This window comes from Populus trichocarpa, chromosome 7 (genome assembly GCF_000002775.5).
Source record: "Populus trichocarpa isolate Nisqually-1 chromosome 7, P.trichocarpa_v4.1, whole genome shotgun sequence".
Lineage (NCBI taxonomy): Eukaryota > Viridiplantae > Streptophyta > Magnoliopsida > Malpighiales > Salicaceae > Populus > Populus trichocarpa.
Genome location: NC_037291.2, coordinates 10705048 through 10723005, shown reverse-complemented (window position 1 = coordinate 10723005; position 17958 = coordinate 10705048). Strand labels below are relative to the sequence as shown.

Genomic DNA, 17958 nt, shown 5'->3' with positions numbered 1-17958 from the left:
CAGGGTAACAAGAATTATAAAATAAATATAAATTTATTTGTTGCCGCTTGCAATCGGAGGGAGACCAATCAACTAAGGTAGTGCTCGAATAGAAACTTTTAATACCTAAATGTAAGTATCTATACAGTTAGATGACTGTTTTGTAGTTTTCCATGAAACTAGGAAATCATGTCAAGACGACAGCAACAAAAAGAGAGGGAGGGAGGGAGGGAGGGAAAGGGGTGGAGGGAGGGAGAACACGTGGCAAGTGGGAAGATGAGAGCAGGGAGATTGCGCGGTTCTTACTGGGTGAGGGAGTTCGGTTCTAAGCCACACAAGGATAGTTTTGGCTTTAGTTGGATTTTTTTTCGACGCTTTTTGGCCTACGTGTCTTTTGTTTAGGATTTATTTTAAATGACAAGAATTATTATAGGGAGTAGAGAGGCTTTCTCAAAAGATATCTGGTTGGGCGGCTTCTTCTTCTAGTTTCGCAAATACCAAAGAAAATACCAGTCTCCACCGTCATATTATATTATAACTTTTCTCATGTTTTTTTTTTTTTTTTTTTATTATTATTATTATCATCATCATTAAGGTGTGCAAGAATTTAATTTGTTCTATCCAGTTTTTTAATTTTTTTATTTAATCTCTATGGTTTAAAATATTTATACTTCAATTTTAAACTTTATTTTTATTATTTTTTAGTCTCTAAATGTTAAAAAAAAAAAAGTCATTAGGAAAAAAAAAATTTCAAACAACCACATTACAGTGATAAAAAAAATCAATTTTAATGTTGATTGGTTCATCTTCAAGAGAGGTATTCAATGAAGTTGGTTTGAATCTATAATCGTGCCAAAAAAATAGATCGAGAATTTAAAAGATTTTTTTATTCAATTTAATTTTTATTTTTTAAACTAATTAAAGGTATTTTGGAGTTGTAAATGTGGTTATTAAGGTTTGAAGTGTTTGTGTTCCCAAGTTCTTATCATGGTTGAATCTTGTACATATTAGATAAAAAAAGGTGAGTTGTAGCCCCTTCATATAATAATAAAGAAGAGTTCATATATATTTTATAGTTCAAAATGGAAAAAAAAAAAAAAAGACATTTTACATCACTACTCATAAAAGACAATGCCTCTATTGGTTATATTTATAATAAAAATAGTAGTTGTATCCAAGTGTTCTCGGTAATTCACAACATCATTTCTAACCTAAGTGGTATGTTATTACAACTCTCAGCTTAATGAGTTACTCGCTCAATCTGTCATGTCATTGATATTATCTTGTCATGAAATAATATATTATCAGTGATCAGGACACCATTATTAGAAGCTAAGTGTAACAGTGTTAAACGTGCACGAGGTGCACACTTCGGCAGGCTGTCCAAAACAGTGCCTAAGGGTGCTGGCAGGGGGATAAATCGGCAACGCAGATTTATGCGACTGTAGGTTCATCAAAGGAAAATCGGCAGCGCAGATTGTTGATGAACATGGGCTTAACGATGAAATGTCCAAACCAGGCAGGAAAACTCGTTAGGGGCATAGGCTGACGAGAACAGGGGCTGTCGAGGAATTCGGCAGCGAAGACATTGGCAACCCGCACGCAGATGTGAATTCGGCAGCGCAGGAATTGGCAGGCTGCACGCAGATGCGAATTTGGCAGCGCGCAACGGCTTGTGCAAGTCATGGGTTCGACTTGGCACGATCTGAAACTTGGACGAAAGACTGTCTAAGGCATACGAGTGACTCAACAGCTGACGAAGCAAGAGCTGGCAGATGGGGCTGCCAGGTGGGCATGCAGAACGTGGGTTATTGGCAGTCATGGTCTTCCTAGATCATGGGATCATGGGGTAGAACGTGGGTGAAGTGGCAACATCATGGGGGCAGAACGTGGGAGCATAACTGGGGTGCTCTCCAAGCTGCTGAGATCATGGAGAACATGGGGGAGAAAGTGCCCCACTATGTTCTGAAAAATAGAAGATCATAGGTGTGCCCTGCAGCTCACATACTTGGCTATAAATAGTTGTTGATGCTCTTAAATGTAGACATAGAGAGCATACGAGATAGGGAATGCATAGAGAGGAAATAACGTGTGTAAGCTTGATTGTGTAGCATGCGAATTCTGTGCATAGCACACATTGTGTAATCCTTTGTTGACGAGATAAATAAAGGTTGAGAGTTCTTCTTGTATTCTTGGTGTGCTTTGTGTTGTGCAATCTACTTATGTATTCCGCTTGTCTTCTAACTTGGGAAAGTGGGGAAACCTCTCAGGTGAGGGAAACACTTAGTTACTAGGCAAACACGAGTGGGATTGGCGAGGGAAGGCTAAGTCTAGTGAGGGATTAGGTTGCCGCACGAGTTTATTCGTGGAGCGAAAAATTACCCCGTGACACTAAGACCTTGTTACTTCTCTTAAACACTTGTACTTCCTTTTTTTTTAACTAATTTACTTTAGCCATTGCCCTTTGCAACTCTTCCCTCTTAATGTCAAGCTCGACTATTTTGGAGTTAATTTGGACCTTAAAACTATTAATATAGTCTTAACACCCTTAACACTCATGTTTGCTCCCCTTTTATCTCGAAGTATTGGCCCCTCAATTGCTTCAGCTCTTCCTCTTGAAACTCTAGTTCAAATTGCACCACCACAAACTGCTCCCTTAAATATTTAGCCCTTTTTTTATAGTCTTTAGTATCATATTTAATAGCTTTTCTAGCACTCTTTTCTTCCTCAACCCTTATATATTGTGATCGAACTCTTTTTTCTTCCTCTATATTAATCCAGTCCAACCATTTTTTCTCATTTTCAGCGTTTAACTTCTTCCTTATGTTGTCTCTTTTCTTTTTCAAAGAGACTATCATTTTCTTGTTAGTATTTATCTTACCCTTAATTGACTTTTTGACATTGGCTAACTCCTTTTCTATTAACACATATTTGTTGGCCAATTCATCATGCTTGGCTATTCGAGTTCCAAATTCATCTTGGATACCTTTAGCTATTTATGTGGCTATTTCAGCCCCTTTTTTTTCCATTCATATACTATTCCAAGATCTTTCCCCAGAGCTGTTAATTATTCATCCTATCCTTTTAGCTGCATGTTCAAGTAGTTTCTCATTTTATCTTCCTTTTCAAGTTGTTTTTCAAAAGTTGTTGTTGCCCTTTATTGTTGCAGAGATCAATTCTGGATTTTTCCTCAGCTCGTCTTCATTACTGACCATTTTTTTCTTTGGCCCTTCCTCAATTATCTGAGAAAGCCCCACTTCATATTCAAAGGTTTTGGGATTCATGGATTCAACCATCTTAGAAAGTCCTTCATTCCTCCAAATAGCATAATTTTGGCTAAATATGAATTCAGTCATATTATTTTCTTCATTTTTTACTGTAAGAAACCTTTTCTAATCTTGTCTAATAAGGCCCAATTCTTTAAAAGAAAATTGATTTCTAAATAAACTAGTAAAATCAGCTAACTCTAGAGTCCTAGGGACATATTGTATTCTCCTAGGTTGTCTGGTCACCAATGCAGGTGCATAATAAATGTAGCTAGTTACCCAGATCAAGGAGACCTGTATTTTGCTACCACAACTTATAATTCATGTTATGTTATTCATTCATGGTGTTTTCCATTTGAAGTTACTTTGTGGCAATGCAACATATATCTCTACTTGTGCTCTCTCATCCAAGTCCTTCCAAGATTCATCTATAATAATCTCCAACGGTCTTAGATTGAACAATAAAAAAATATTGAAAATATCTCTAGGGGTCTTAATGTGGCTAACAATCCATAGATATAATATTGGAACACAACATCTTATGACTTCTTTTCCGCACATCCCATAATGGTTAAGTGATAGCATGGTTTTTTTCAAAATTGCAACAGAAAGGTTGATTTTAGTATGTTTATATTCTACTAATGCATTTGCAGCTCCTAGACTAGTAACTCTAATGTCGGATTAGAACAAAATTAGCTTAAATATGGCAAAGGCTACTATCTTGTACATCTTATTTCCTAGTTTTCCTTCCTCTATGTTTTTCTTCATTTTGACTTCAATATTTTTCCATCTAAACCCTTCATTAGCTATTCTACACTAGCTAACCTTACCTAAACACAATAATTTGGTTACTTGAGAAGCAATATTCTTAAATCTCTATCTGGAATAAACTTTACAACTATCTTTTGAAAAATCTAAAATCCTACTATATTCTTCAAAGGTAGGTGTCATATCAATATTTTCAAAGGTAAAACACTTATAATTAGGATCCCAAAAATAAAGTAGTGCTTTTATGGTTAGGTTTGCTTTTAATGCAATATAAATATTTAGTAGCATTTACCTATAGGCAGTTCTAGTAATTAAGTGAAATATAAGTAAGTTTTCTACCTTGTCTAAGAGTCTTAGATCTACCCAATGACGGTTACTATAAAAATAGTATAGGGGCATTGCAAGAAATAGTTAAGGCATATATGCAAACCATTACCAAGCAAGCATTCATATATGAGTTAGGTGTTTCATGAGCCTAAACCTTGACCGATGGTCATAAGACAAACCGTTAATCCCTCATCTAACTTGGAAACTTGTGTGTGTTATAACAAATTAAAGCATGTGATACATGAAGGTATTAATCTATATCCAATATACAATGCATGAGCAATATATGTAAAATACATATTGAAAATAAATAAACTAACCAATCAAATTAATATACAACAAACAGACAAACAAAAAAGCTTAGTCCATAGAAAACTCTCCAATTGAGTTGTCATTCTGTTGTACGTGTACAACTTAGTAACAATCACCCTTCTAGATCAGATTTTGGTAGTGTGGGAAGAACAAGTTATCTTTTTTTATGGTTTAAAAGGTTTAGAGTCGCCACCTAATATTTTAGTTATTAGAAACCTTAACCGGTCTTTAGAATCTAGATAAGAGAACTAGGGGTGTATAGGGAAACGATATCACCTCTAATACACTCCACTTAAGGTAAGTTGCACTATTCATTTGTTTGTTTATTTCTAAGGCATCATTGTGTTGTTATAACATTGGTTTGTCTATTGATCAAAGTAAATCCACCTCAATAAGATAACCATGATTTTATTGATAAAACCTGACCATTCTAAAACCAAAACACAGTTTTGTATTTATTTCTTTTAAAATATCACGAATACATCTTACGTATAAGTTTATAATCCTTGATATTAAAAATAAACAAGTTGATTTTTTTATATTTTTGAAAATTAAGCCAAATCACCATGAGCTTAATAAACTTGTTACTAAGTCTATGAGGCATGCAAAATATAGAAAATATTCTTTTGATTTTTTTTGGTTTTTTTTTAATAAAAAAAATGCTAAATCATATAATGCATTTTGTTTTTTCTTGTATTTGTTTTAGATAAAAATGCAACACATGATTTTTTTGGAGTAACTTGGTCATATGCAATTTTAAAACATAAATGTATATATTAATTTTTTTAAAAGAAAGATTTTCTTATAAAAAAATAGTTTATTTAATATCGGAAAAGTGTCTTATGTATGAGTTCACAATAAAAAATATTAAATACAAGGGAGCCAAAATGGTATAAAATACCTAAAATTAATGACAAAACGGTTCCTAAAAAATATGAAGATTAATTAAAATTAAATGGACGGTGCGTTTGGAAAAAAACATTAAAAAATAAAAATATAAGGCTAGAAAAAAATGGTAAGGCGTGTTTGTCAAATACATCCTTAGCTAAAAATCACTAACTTAAAAAATATCTTATGGGCGTGTTTGGTAAACACACCTTAATGACCCAAAAATATGTTTTTTCTTTGACAAATGTTTACATTGCCAAACATAGTCTTATGTCTTAAAAGGTTCGGCCTAGTCACGTGGATTAGGCTTCCCAGTCTGGCCCACAAATCGAAGGCCCAACTCAATCACATAGACTGGGCTTTTCAGTCTAGCCCAAACTCATAAACATAACCCATAATCAAAACAAAAATAAAAATGATCAAACAAGAAATTTAGGTTGAATATCCTTATGAACACAACATGAACCCAGAAATTCAATCGAAGCTAAAGACCAAATCGTATCAAATCATGAGTGAGCATAGAGAGATAGAATATGGATAAGTGAAGCCAAAAGACTTATTCAAATGGAAATATATGCCATAAATTTCAAGAGTTGAAATTTAACAGCCTTAAGCATAACCCAGATATTCAAAGTCATTAAGGATCAGTTGATCCAAACCAAACCTCAAATGGACAAAATACGAGTAGAGAATAATCATGTATAGGTTTAGGCTTCAATAGAAACATATAAGACAAGCAAAAACTTTATATTGCAAGAAAATCAAATTGACAACCAATAAACACCAACCTAGAAAAACCCAAAACATGCTCTAAATCCATAAATTGACTAAAATCCCAAAATAACAGCTTAAACACAACAACTTAGTTCAAACATACTTTTAGTAACTTGTTTGAACCATAAAAAACTCAAGAAAACAAACAAAAAAGCAATGCAATAATTAAATCAAACAAACCTTAAATCCTCAAAAAATCTAAATATTGTCACTATATTTTGACACTTGTTTTCAACTAGTATTATCATGAACATAGCTTATTTAAACCTCTAGTCTCATAAAAAATAAAAAAAAATAACCAATGATAATAGTTTTGGTAAATCACTTACCAACAAATGAAATCAAAACAAATCTAGTGATTAACTTAAACATCAAAGCATACTTAGCTGTCATTTAAATCATCTTTACGTTAACAATCCTAAAATATCAAACTATGCTTTCAATACTATCTTGAACATACATTTCAAAACAATGCATATTACTTCAAAACATAATTTAATACATCAAAACACTTACATTGTCCTTAAACTAATAACTAACCACAATAGATGAACAATAAACATTCTAGTAAGAATTTAAAAGAGGTTAATGAGGGGTGTGCTCATGGAGTCATACCTTCTCATCAAAGGTAAGTAATATACCTTGAGTCATAATGTTGCCTTCTTTTCTAGATATTTTTTCTTCTTCTTCTTGTTTCCAACTCCTTTTCAACATTTTATTCTTATGCTCATTTTCCTTTTTTTTCCTCTCATTTTCTCACTTTTGCTAACTATTTTTTCTAGAATTTCTCTCTTGATCTCCTCTGGAATCTCTCTCTCCATCCTTTTTTCTTCTTTGGAAAGACCCTCATTTTATAGGTTCAAACAAAATCAGGAAGTTACAAAACCATTCACCATTTTCATGGTGGATTTTCCAAATGTAGGTTGTTATGGAAGATTCCCCCCCTCTCTTCCCCTAAAAGTTGTAGTGTCTGGTTTCCCTCTGTTCTCTATAAAATAAACCCTATCATGAGAAAGCAACCTTAAAGTTGGTTGTTTTATGGGTGACTTTATTTTTCAGTCAAGGCTAATTGGGTAAGATACTTTGACAAATTAATCTTGGAGATTGGGATATAAACGTGTCATTAACATACCTAAACATGTAGATGAGATGTATATCGATGACTGGGAATAAACCATGCTTGTTTTGGAGGTCTAGAACTCTACATCCATTGATTGGAAGATTGTCCCTCGATCAATTTGAATCTGTTAAGGCAGAGGAAACTGACTGGGGACGAGATGTTATAAAGTTCATCAAAATATATGGGATATAAACGCTTGATGAAGATGACTGATCATTGTAGAGAAATTGTTTCTCATATATTTGGTGCCAATTAGTGCTCCTAATATGGTTAGAGACATCATATTTATTCTTCTTAATATGGCTCATCGATCAACCTTCTCAAAAAAAAAAAAGAAAAAAAAAAGCAGTGCTTGAATGAAGTGTCACTCATTCTCTTTATTAAAACCCAAAGGACACGTCGCCTAGCCTAAACCCTAAAAATTAGGGTTTTGAGAATTTTCATTCTAGTCCATGTACTTTGATTTTTTGCGCATGAATCCCCCATTAACTTGAAAACTTTTCAATTCATACAATCGCATCCCTAAAAATGTTGATTAGAATCCTTTAAGTCGCGTGCCTTTTATAAATGGATCTTTGGTTTTCAGATTGTGCAACTTGACCATCATTTATCCATTAAAATTTTAATTTATCTTAATTTTACCCCTGATTCCGTCAATTCTAGTTCCTAAATGTAAGCGCCTTTTACACCTTGGTATTTGGTTTTGAATTATTTTAATTAAATTCCTAATTAGCTTTCAAACTTTTTCTTTCTTCACAATTAAGCCCCTAAATTGACTGGTTAACTTATTAAAATTCAAAATTGGTTCCCAAAACTTGCAACTTAACTAAAATTAGGCCTTCAAACTTAGTTTTTTCTCAATTAAGTCAATTAAACCCATTAAAAGTTTAATGAAGTCTTAGGTTACTTACTTTTTTTTATTTCAATTTAAATTAATACCCTCTCTTTATGATTTTTTTTTAGATTGTATTGTTCTCTCTCTTTTTTTAAGTAATAGTTATTTTAAATTTTATTTTGTATTTTTATAATATTTCAAAGAGATTATTGTAATTTATATTTTTTTATTTGATATTAACAAAAACTAAAAAAACTAGGAGGCAACCACCATTTATATGAACAATGAACCTCATGTCTAGTTTTTTTTTTTTCAAATTGTTTTTTAATTTTATCTTTTTACAGTCTAATTAACCGGGAGACAACTATTGTTCAGATGAATAATGAACCTTCTGCCTAGTTTTGTTTTTCTAATTTTCAAACTTTGTTTTTTCCAGAAACCCAATTGTTTTTCTTTAATTTTCAAACTTAATTTTTTTGTTTCTTTGAATTGCATCCTTTTATAGTATATTGCTACAATTTAGTATTTAATTAATATTAACAACTATTTCACAGTTGATCAATTTATCTATTTTTTAAATTTATTTTATTGAAATTAAATAGCATCTTCACATTTTCTAATTTAAAAAACTTGGTATAATAAAAGACATCCATAATATTGATATATTCCTTTACTATGTTAAAAACTAATCTAAAATTATATCCGTGATGCAGGATTTAAATCCAGTGTATTAGAAATTTAAAAATAAATTGTTTTATGTCTTAACTTAATTGGTAATCAATAAATAAAAATAAGCACTCAATCGCTAGACAAACCACTAGAATAAATCACTAGCAAAATTTGGATATTTTTATCAAAGCACTTTAATATACATTTTTTAATTATTTTATACCAATACCATGTTGCAGCCGAATGGTTAGAACATCTGAAATGTTATTTTAAATAGCTAAATTGTTAAAATAATATTTTAAATAATATAAATATATTTTTTTATTATATATATTTCAATAGAAAAAAATCATTTAAAAAGTAGGAAGAAATAAATACTTTATTTTTTTTAATAAGTTTGTTGTCTCTCTTTTTTTTTACATGACTGCATTTAATTAATATTTTTTTGTTGGCATCACTTAGCTAGTTTTGATTTTTAAAAAAAAATTATGTAAAAACAGTATTTAAAAAAAAAAAACATTTTAACATTTTGTTCAACACTCAATATTATTTTTTGACTTTTCATTTAACACACCCTTGGAGTTGCTCTTAGCGCAGGCGAGACAAGACTGAGGTCATTAGTGCGATTCCCGCTGGGAGCAAGCATATTTTACTGCATTGTGACAGACAATATCACAATTTTATTTTCAAAAAAACATAAAGGGTCGGACGCAGGCAACATGTCGTTTGGTCCCTTAATACAAAAAATAATAATAATAATAAAAATAAATAAATAAATAAATAAAAACAAGAGAGTAGAGCCAGGTGCATAACTTCAAAGATTGAAAACACTAAGAAACTTTACACTATGGAAAATTTCCCCGGATAGAAGAAGAAAGGAGAATGTGCGGACAAAATAAAGCATTGCTTTCCGATCGGTCATCATACGAGCTTTTGCTATCGAATAACTACATTAATGTTACAAGAATAAAAGAGCACAAAGCATTCGGTACATTCATACTTTCTGCCCTGCAGTTTGCCTTGTAAGATCCATAAACGTACCCCAGAAAGATTCATATGCACAGATTTTTAATATATATTCCTAAGGCGACAACATTGGGTTAACTTGAAGATTAGAGACAAGAATGCAAAAGGGGGCATAGCAAAAACAAAAAATAAAAGTAAATCATGGATTTTCTTATCTATCGAAAAGGTATGATCATCTCGGACCAGACAATTCTACAGCATGAAGGTTGTCAGTGGAGTCGAGGAGCCATTCAGAGTTTCGAGATGGGGCCAAATCAATATCCTGGTGGACAACCTCTACCTTCTGCCATTCCTCCCATCTCTCTGCCAATCCATCACCTTCAAGCATCCTCACCACCTCTGACATCTTAGGCCGCTCCATAGGGGAGCTTTGGGTGCAGAGCAATGCTACTTGTATTAGTTGTTCCACCTCTGAATCGACATAATTGTTCTGCAGGTCTGGATCAACCAGCATTTCCAACTTCTTCTCTTTTAGAAGTGCTTTAACCTGCAAAACTTGCAGAAGTTTTGATCAGTGAACGAGCATTCGAGGCATAGATAAGTCCAGGAGAAAGTATGAGAATTATCAAAGAGGTGTACCAACAATCCAGCAACAAGCAGGAAGTTTGCATCTGTAAAAAGATAGGCACTCACACATGCTGTGACTCAGCAGCCAAAGTAATTATTAAAGGCATGAATTTTTCACCAATTTATACGAGTAATGAAACTCAAATAATTTATAATCGAGATGAGCTATAGTCAAAGCCCATTTGGATGTCATATGAGAATTAAGTTCATACTGTTCTCTTGAACAAATCCCTCGGTGATAGGTATGGATGAGTCAGTTCAAGAGCGAGCCATCATTGGAGAGGAAATAAGAGAGAATGCAGAAATAAGAGGCATTCTAGGATGACAGTTTCCAAAATTAATCACAAATCACCATATGAATGATGATGATCGCACCAACTACCTTTGAATCAGCTATCTAAGGTAATAAGTTTACGCCCTAGATGCTATTTAAAGACTAATTCCATGAGATAACCAAATAAACTTTCCATAGTAGAGTTCAGGCAGAATGCCCAGTCTACTGGATATAAGGCTTCTCTTATATCATATGGTGAAATATAAGGCTTCTCTTAAGGCAAGATAGTGAGTTCAGGCAGAATGCCCAGTCTACACATATGACATGGAGAAGAGTCTCCAAACTTTCCCTCAAGCCTTACAGGAATTTGAATGATCAAAGCACCCTAAGAAGAAAAAAAAAAAATTAAGCTAAGAGATAACAGGTGGTAAGAAACCAAATCCTGTTTCTTATCAACTCAATAAATTTCAGAACACTAAAATTTTTTGGGATATAATCACCAGAGTAACTAGGACACAATGAAAACATTTGAGTTGCAAAACTGGGCATGGTTTTGTGAAAAAGGAGAAGGGAACAAGCAGAGACAGCACAGCAGTGTGAAACAATGATCCAACTGACCAAAGCCATGAGCATTATTTAATGCATCCGTGCACAAAACAAGATTAACATATATATATATATATATATATATATATATATACACATCCAAAGCTAACATTGTCGAACCAAGATTAGAACATCAGTAATCACTACAAAATAAACTCCTGCAGTTTGAACACATGTACAAGAAGCATCTAATAAATAACAAGCAGGAAGGCATGAATTCATTACCCAATCGAGTAGCATAACATCATCATCATTGGCAAGCCTTGCAAGATCAAATGCCCGCTGTCCAGTGATAAGCTCTAAGAGCATGATTCCATAACCAAAAACATCAGTCTTCTCGGATGACTTTCCAGTGGAAAGATATTCAGGGGCTATATGCCCAATGGTTCCACGTACAGCAGTTGTGACATGGGTATCTTTGTAGTCCATAAGTTTAGCCAACCCAAAGTCACCAACAACTGCCTCAAACTCCTCATCCAATAATATATTTGCAGCTTTCACATCACGATGAATGATCTTCGGGTCGCAGTGATCATGCAAATAAGAAAGACCCCTTGCAGACCCCAATGCAATTCTCTTCCTACTCAACCAATCAAGAGGGGCTTCTGATGTTGGACGTTCTACAAGAATACTTAAAAAAGGATCATGAGTACCAATTTCACATAGTAAAGGTGTTTTAAGTTTAATCCCCATTGATATAAATGAATTAGAGTGGTAATGGAGATATGACAGCAAGCAGAAACTGGAATGAGCATTAAAGCTTAGCTTTAGTGTAAGAATCACATAAACAAGTAAACCAAAGCAGTTGGATGAGGTCTATAGCATAATGATAGCAGAGATAACCTAAAAGAATGAGAAACCAAAAACAAGTAGTACCTCTTAGACAGGATGCAACACTTCCATTAGCCATGTATGGATAAACAAGCAACCGTTCTGTAGGTGTCATGCAAAACCCACGCAACCGCAGGAGATTTCGATGCACAGCCATGCTGATCATTTCTACTTCTGTTTGAAACTGCAATTCCCCTCCTGGCGTCCGCTCCTCTTTAAGTCTTTTTACTGCCACCAATGTGCCATCAGCCAGGCGTCCCTTGTACACCTTACCAAATCCACCTCGGCCAAGAATGTTCTTGTTGCTAAAACTATCTGTTGCGACCAGTAGTTCTCGCAAAGAAAACCTTTTGAGCTGTCCCAAGTGGACTTCTGGATCTTCTTCAGCTGGAGAAAGAACAGAGTTAGGAGAACATCTCAGATCCAAACATTAAAACTAGTCTATTTTGAAGGTGAGACACAAACCAGGTACATCAAAGAAAAGCTCTGGTGGTCTCCTTCGCCTCCAATACGCAAACCAAATAGCTGGCGCTGCAAACAGTAAAGCAGCACCAGCAGCCACTCCTCCAGCAATTGCTCCAGTGGGGTTGCCTTCTCCTGAAATTATAATGTAGTTCAGTCTCCTAAAGCAAATTTTTCAGAACAAAACACACTTCAACACATTGATTTCAAAATAACCGCCATTACAACAATAATTTCCACTTCCCAATAATAGGAATAGTCTTAAAAGAAACACTTATTTTTTAGAATTGGTAATTAGAACAAGGCTATTAGTGCAACAAGTGGCAGCTGCAACATAAAATAAAGCAAAAATCTTGAAATGCATGAGCAGTTATAGAAATGATTGTAGTGGATTAAAAGTAAATCAAACGCCAACTATTCCCATGGTAAGACACAGTACGAAGATGATCAAGCTGAAAATAAGAAAAATATGATAACATGATATTATTGTATATTCACTGTGAGTGAAAGTGATTACCAGGATAAGAATCAGTTGAAGGTGGAACAAAAGGAGGTGGTGGGGCAAATGGTGGAGATCCAGGGCAAGGCTTCCCCGTAACTGGGCCACATAGGTCCAAGTTATTTGCAAAGCTGTTTAAGGCAATTACTAATTAGCTAATGGTTCAATATTAAACATCCAGAATTCCAGATATAGGACATTTCAATTATAATCTAGAAAACCTGATGGGAGTAAATAATGAAAACGAGCCATTATCTGGTACAGGTCCTGAGAGACGATTATTTGACAAGTCCCTGCAACCAAATTTGCAAAACGTTGGTATCACATCATTATAACCAACACAGTACTGATGGCTGAAAAAGAAGAGAGTTCAAGATGGGTGCTTACAAGACTTGAAGGGCAGTGATATTTATCAAGGACAAGGGTATTGAACCTGACAAGCTATTGTTGTTGAGTCGGCTATCCTTACAGAGACGTGCAAAACAAAAATGTTAAGTTTCATGTCCACCACTTTAGTATATAGTACTCATTATTAAAATCCTGCCGGAACCAACACATGTGCAAACACACACAACAGAAGTTAGAATTTAATAAAATTAGGAAAGAAAGTGGAATGGCTCAGCCCTGAAGTTCTACTCTACTCAAGCAGAAAACAGAATCATGAAATCACCTGAAGGACAATTTAAAAACTACACCAATCACGATGGAGTCCTTCGTTGATTACTCATATGCTAACTTGCAGCAAATGACACATACCAAGTTCCCTAGTTAAAAATTAATAAATGACTATTTCACTGCTTTCCTTAAACATAATAAACCTTCAAGTTAACTTTCATAATTACAAGTGAGGGTACTCCAATATCAAGGACGGTTCACTTCAATCTGCAGAACAGTCTCACATGCATGGCAACATGACACTATTTGAGTTTACACTGCCAATTGCCCACTTTTACTATTGGCAAGCACAATCAAACAGAAAAAAAAATAAAAAAAAAAGGAAAAAAAAAAGAATAATTGAAGTTCCTGTGTGCTATGGGAAATGTGTAATACAATACATGGCATCCTAATTATGATGCTTGATATTCATAAACAAAATTAATCTTTGTCCTAACCAATCCTTTCTAATAAACAACCAAACTCTATAAAAAAAAATAAAGAAAAAAACTAGTAATGAATTCCTTTGTGTTAAGCAATAATGGCCACTTCCTTTCACTATTGCTCATGGATGAAATACTTCATCATAACATAATTATGATGCTAGACATTTCTCAACAGATTAAGCTTTGTGGCTCAAAAAAAAGAAAAAAGCTTTGTACTAAGCACTCTTTTCCAACAAACAAAATATATGAAGTTCTAAAAAGTAGCAATGAATTCAGTTGAGAGATAATTAAATAAGACAAGGCAAGGCCAAGGATGCTGATTCATACAGAAAGCGTAGTTTCGTCAGTTTGCCCAATGTGTTTGGAATAGGACCACTGAAACTGTTCAGGTATAGATCCAAGCTAACCAAGTTTGTCAGATTCCCAAGATCACTAGGAATTGGTCCACTTATGTTGTTACCATAGAGTTCCCTGTCATAAAAAAACGGATCACAAATCAATAAAACTTAAAAGAAAACATATGATGTTAAAGCAATACAAAATAATAAGATGGTTCAAGAAAAGAATATCATTCAGCACATATTAGACACACACACACACACACACACACTCTTATATACAGGATACTATAATGATTATGCTAAGTTCCTTCATTAAACCAGATAATCCAAAAAGAAGTCAAGATTCTCAAGAATCCTATGTGGTCTGTATTTTGCTACGAGTAAAAAGAATGTACTTCATACTCATCAAAACACACCCTATTCAGCTGTTGTTTGAACTTATATCTTCTTCAATGTTGTTATTAATAGTGATCATTCAAAATTTTCCATAATTCAAAATTTTAAATCTAATTGTTGTACATAGTGATGACCTCCAAATTTATGCAAAATACAGAATAGAACATTAAATGCATGGAGATAATCATGCTCTAGGTGGACTAGCTAATTCCTTAAATTCACAGGATTCATTTCTCCTCTAAAATCAAAGCAACCTTAATTAACAACTCACTCAATAGTTAATTCAATTAAGATTAAACAGACATGCTATGTGATAACTCAGTACCATGTTAAAACAATTAGCTAAAATAACTTTCTAAAAAAAAAAGTATTTGCAAGTACAATATAAAAATCCCCCACTTAACAACTTTATATCAGGAAGATTAACTATGTTTCCTAAGACTTCATTTTCTCTGTCTACCCATGTCCATTCCCCCCTCCCCTCCCCACTTTTAGAACAGGTACAAAAGTAGCCATTGATACTACGGCAACTGGCATATTAACAGGCATCACCAATTATGTATATCTACAGATAACAATATTCACGTAGAAGAATCCATTTCAAGAAAGAAGGATGATTAGAGAGGTAGCAAACATTGAACATAAAAATTGTCAATCAAGAATGCACAAAATAATGTAATTCAGAGTTAACAGAAGCATAGAGAGAAGAAGCAGTTAACCACAAAAAATAGAAACAGCATTAGAGTGCAGATAATAAACACTCTTAAGGATGACTTACAGGTACTGTAAATTCTTAAGCTGGCCAACCTGCGGGACCAATTGACCAGATAATGCTGCATTTCCAAGGTCACTGTGGGAGACAAGAAATGACACTTTTAGCATATAGAAGATCATAAAACAAGCAGAGTCTCTTTTAACAAAGTGATTCATTAAACAAGGTTGCTTACACTCTAATAACACTATTGTCATTGTTGCATGTAACATGAAACCATGTACAGGGGTTAACAAGGGTAGGATCCCAGCTCTGCAAGACATTGTTAGGATCTTGTAGATTTATCCGTAGATTATGCAATGCATCACCTGCGTACAGATGCAAACAATTTTAATCACAAAATTGTGAGATGAAGATCAACAAAAGGAAGAAAAGCAACAATGAGATAAAGCACACTTCTAGAGCTTTGAGGCACAGTCACTCAACTTCACATCAGCACTAGATTTCACCATCTTTGATATCCTCTAACAAGAATAAAATTACCCATTACACCTGACTATGTTCTACAGAATTTGGGAAGATGTACTCTTTCAACCATCTAATGCCATGAGAAGAGGATCACTTTCACAGAAATAAATAACAAGTCAATTTCTTCTGTTGCCTAATCTAGATACCTCAATTAAATCTCCGTATGCTACAAGCCCATCTCCGACTGCATTAAAATTCCTCTTTCTTATCTAACTCAAAGCAAAAGAACCTAGCATAGCACTTTGAAGCAAACAAAAATTGAGCCGAGGCAACAACTAATTGAAATTTTGGAACATTCAGCCCATTCAAAGAAAATGAGTTACCAAATCCTTCACTGTAAAGCTTCTCATGTAAGAACTTAACCTCAAAAGGGGGGGGGGGGGGGGGGGGGAAGGAATTTTTTAATGACGGTAATTAACAGAGTCCCTTTGATCTGATATGAAAATGACATCTTAACTTAATAACACACACCATAACAAGTCCTAAAATCCAAACTTATCACACATATCCTGTCATAATCCAATTAAAAAAGTTTCTTAATCGCACATCCTGTCACTGAAACACCATGAAAATAACTCACAACTAGTCCAATCAATCTCCATAAACACAATAACAAAGCATTAATTACGCATTCACTTTTCAAAATAATTCTATATAGCCTGCAGTCAACAACCTAGCAACATAAAAAAGCAAACAGCCACACTCAATAACTCCACATATTTCCTAGGGCCACAACAATTAAATTTCAGAACAAGAGAAACCACAATTAATATGAAAAAATAAACATGTAAGAACCTTCCATATTGGCAGAGATCCTTGAAAGAGGGAGTACGAATAGCACCAGGATCATCCACAGGGTAACCACGGAAACCCCAGTTTCTCTCTCCATTAAACTTGACAAAATGAACACTGACACAAACCCACATCACCAAAAAACCCAAATCTTAGTACCTCATTTTAAAAACACAAAAAGAAGTCAAATCTCACACTCATAATCCTCCACTCCCCACCCGAAAAAACCATTATTAACGAAGACTAATAATAGGGTAGTTTTCAAAAGCAAGTCTAGTAGTCTTGATGTAAAAAAGGAGGTTTAGATTAAGCAGAGAGGATTTTTTGTTAATGAGATGAAAGAAGATTCTTGAAAATCTTCTTTTTAAATAAATGCTTCAACTTTAATGCACTTTTTGGCTAAAAAATAAACAAGGAATTGGATTAGTGTATCTTTTTGTTGTTGTTAAGCTTTTTATGCCTATGGAGAGAGAGGGGGGGGAGAGAAGGTGGCGTGCAGTGGTGCAGTGCCAACTTGGGTCCCAGTCAAAGCATGCAAATGGTAGGGAGGAAGTGCAAAAGGTGAAAATAAAAGTATCATTTGATCCCTTTTGTTCTTACAAAATAGTTAGTTGACCCCTTTATCTTTAAAGATCCAATATTGCATCCCTCTAAGATTACAACCCGTTTGTCGTTTTTGCAGTTGAAAAGTACTTTTAAAAAAATATATTTTTTTTTGTTTTAAATTAAAAATTTTAGTATTTATAGATCGTTATAACTTATTAATATCAAAAATAAATTTTAAAAAATAAAAAATTATTATTTTAATGTCTTTTTAAATAAAAAAGATTTTGAAAAAAAACCGTTATCGCAATGCCAAACGAGTTGTATATTTGTTTGGAACTTA

The 17958-nt window shown here is 33.8% G+C and overlaps 1 protein-coding gene across 1 annotated transcript; it reads right to left on the bottom strand.

Annotated features, from left to right (window-relative positions):
- Positions 1-9869: 9869 nt before the first annotated feature.
- On the bottom strand, positions 9870-17582 carry LOC7457126 (somatic embryogenesis receptor kinase 2). The gene is made up of 11 exons (XM_024605424.2): positions 17076-17582; positions 15988-16120; positions 15819-15890; positions 14631-14774; positions 13591-13662; positions 13425-13496; positions 13222-13334; positions 12708-12839; positions 12288-12629; positions 11637-12031; positions 9870-10451 (listed from the first exon to the last, which is right to left on the bottom strand). Exons 1-11 carry the CDS (start codon positions 17167-17169, stop codon positions 10137-10139), a joined length of 1884 nt encoding a protein of 627 aa, XP_024461192.1. The 5' UTR covers positions 17170-17582; the 3' UTR covers positions 9870-10136.
- Between the last annotated feature and the right edge of the window lie 376 nt (positions 17583-17958).

What these genes read in the sequence shown, in the direction of transcription:
- LOC7457126 (XM_024605424.2), bottom strand. Translation starts at nt 17,169, where the DNA reads ATGGAGAGAGAAACTGGGGTTTCCGTGGTTACCCTGTGGATGATCCTG. An exon ending in TTCAACTGATTCTTATCCTG is followed by an intron (nt 12,840 to 13,221) that starts GTAATCACTTTC and finishes TTATAATTTCAG; the next exon opens with GAGAAGGCAACCCCACTGGA. An exon ending in GCTTTTCTTTGATGTACCTG is followed by an intron (nt 12,630 to 12,707) that starts GTTTGTGTCTCA and finishes TTCTTTCTCCAG; the next exon opens with CTGAAGAAGATCCAGAAGTC.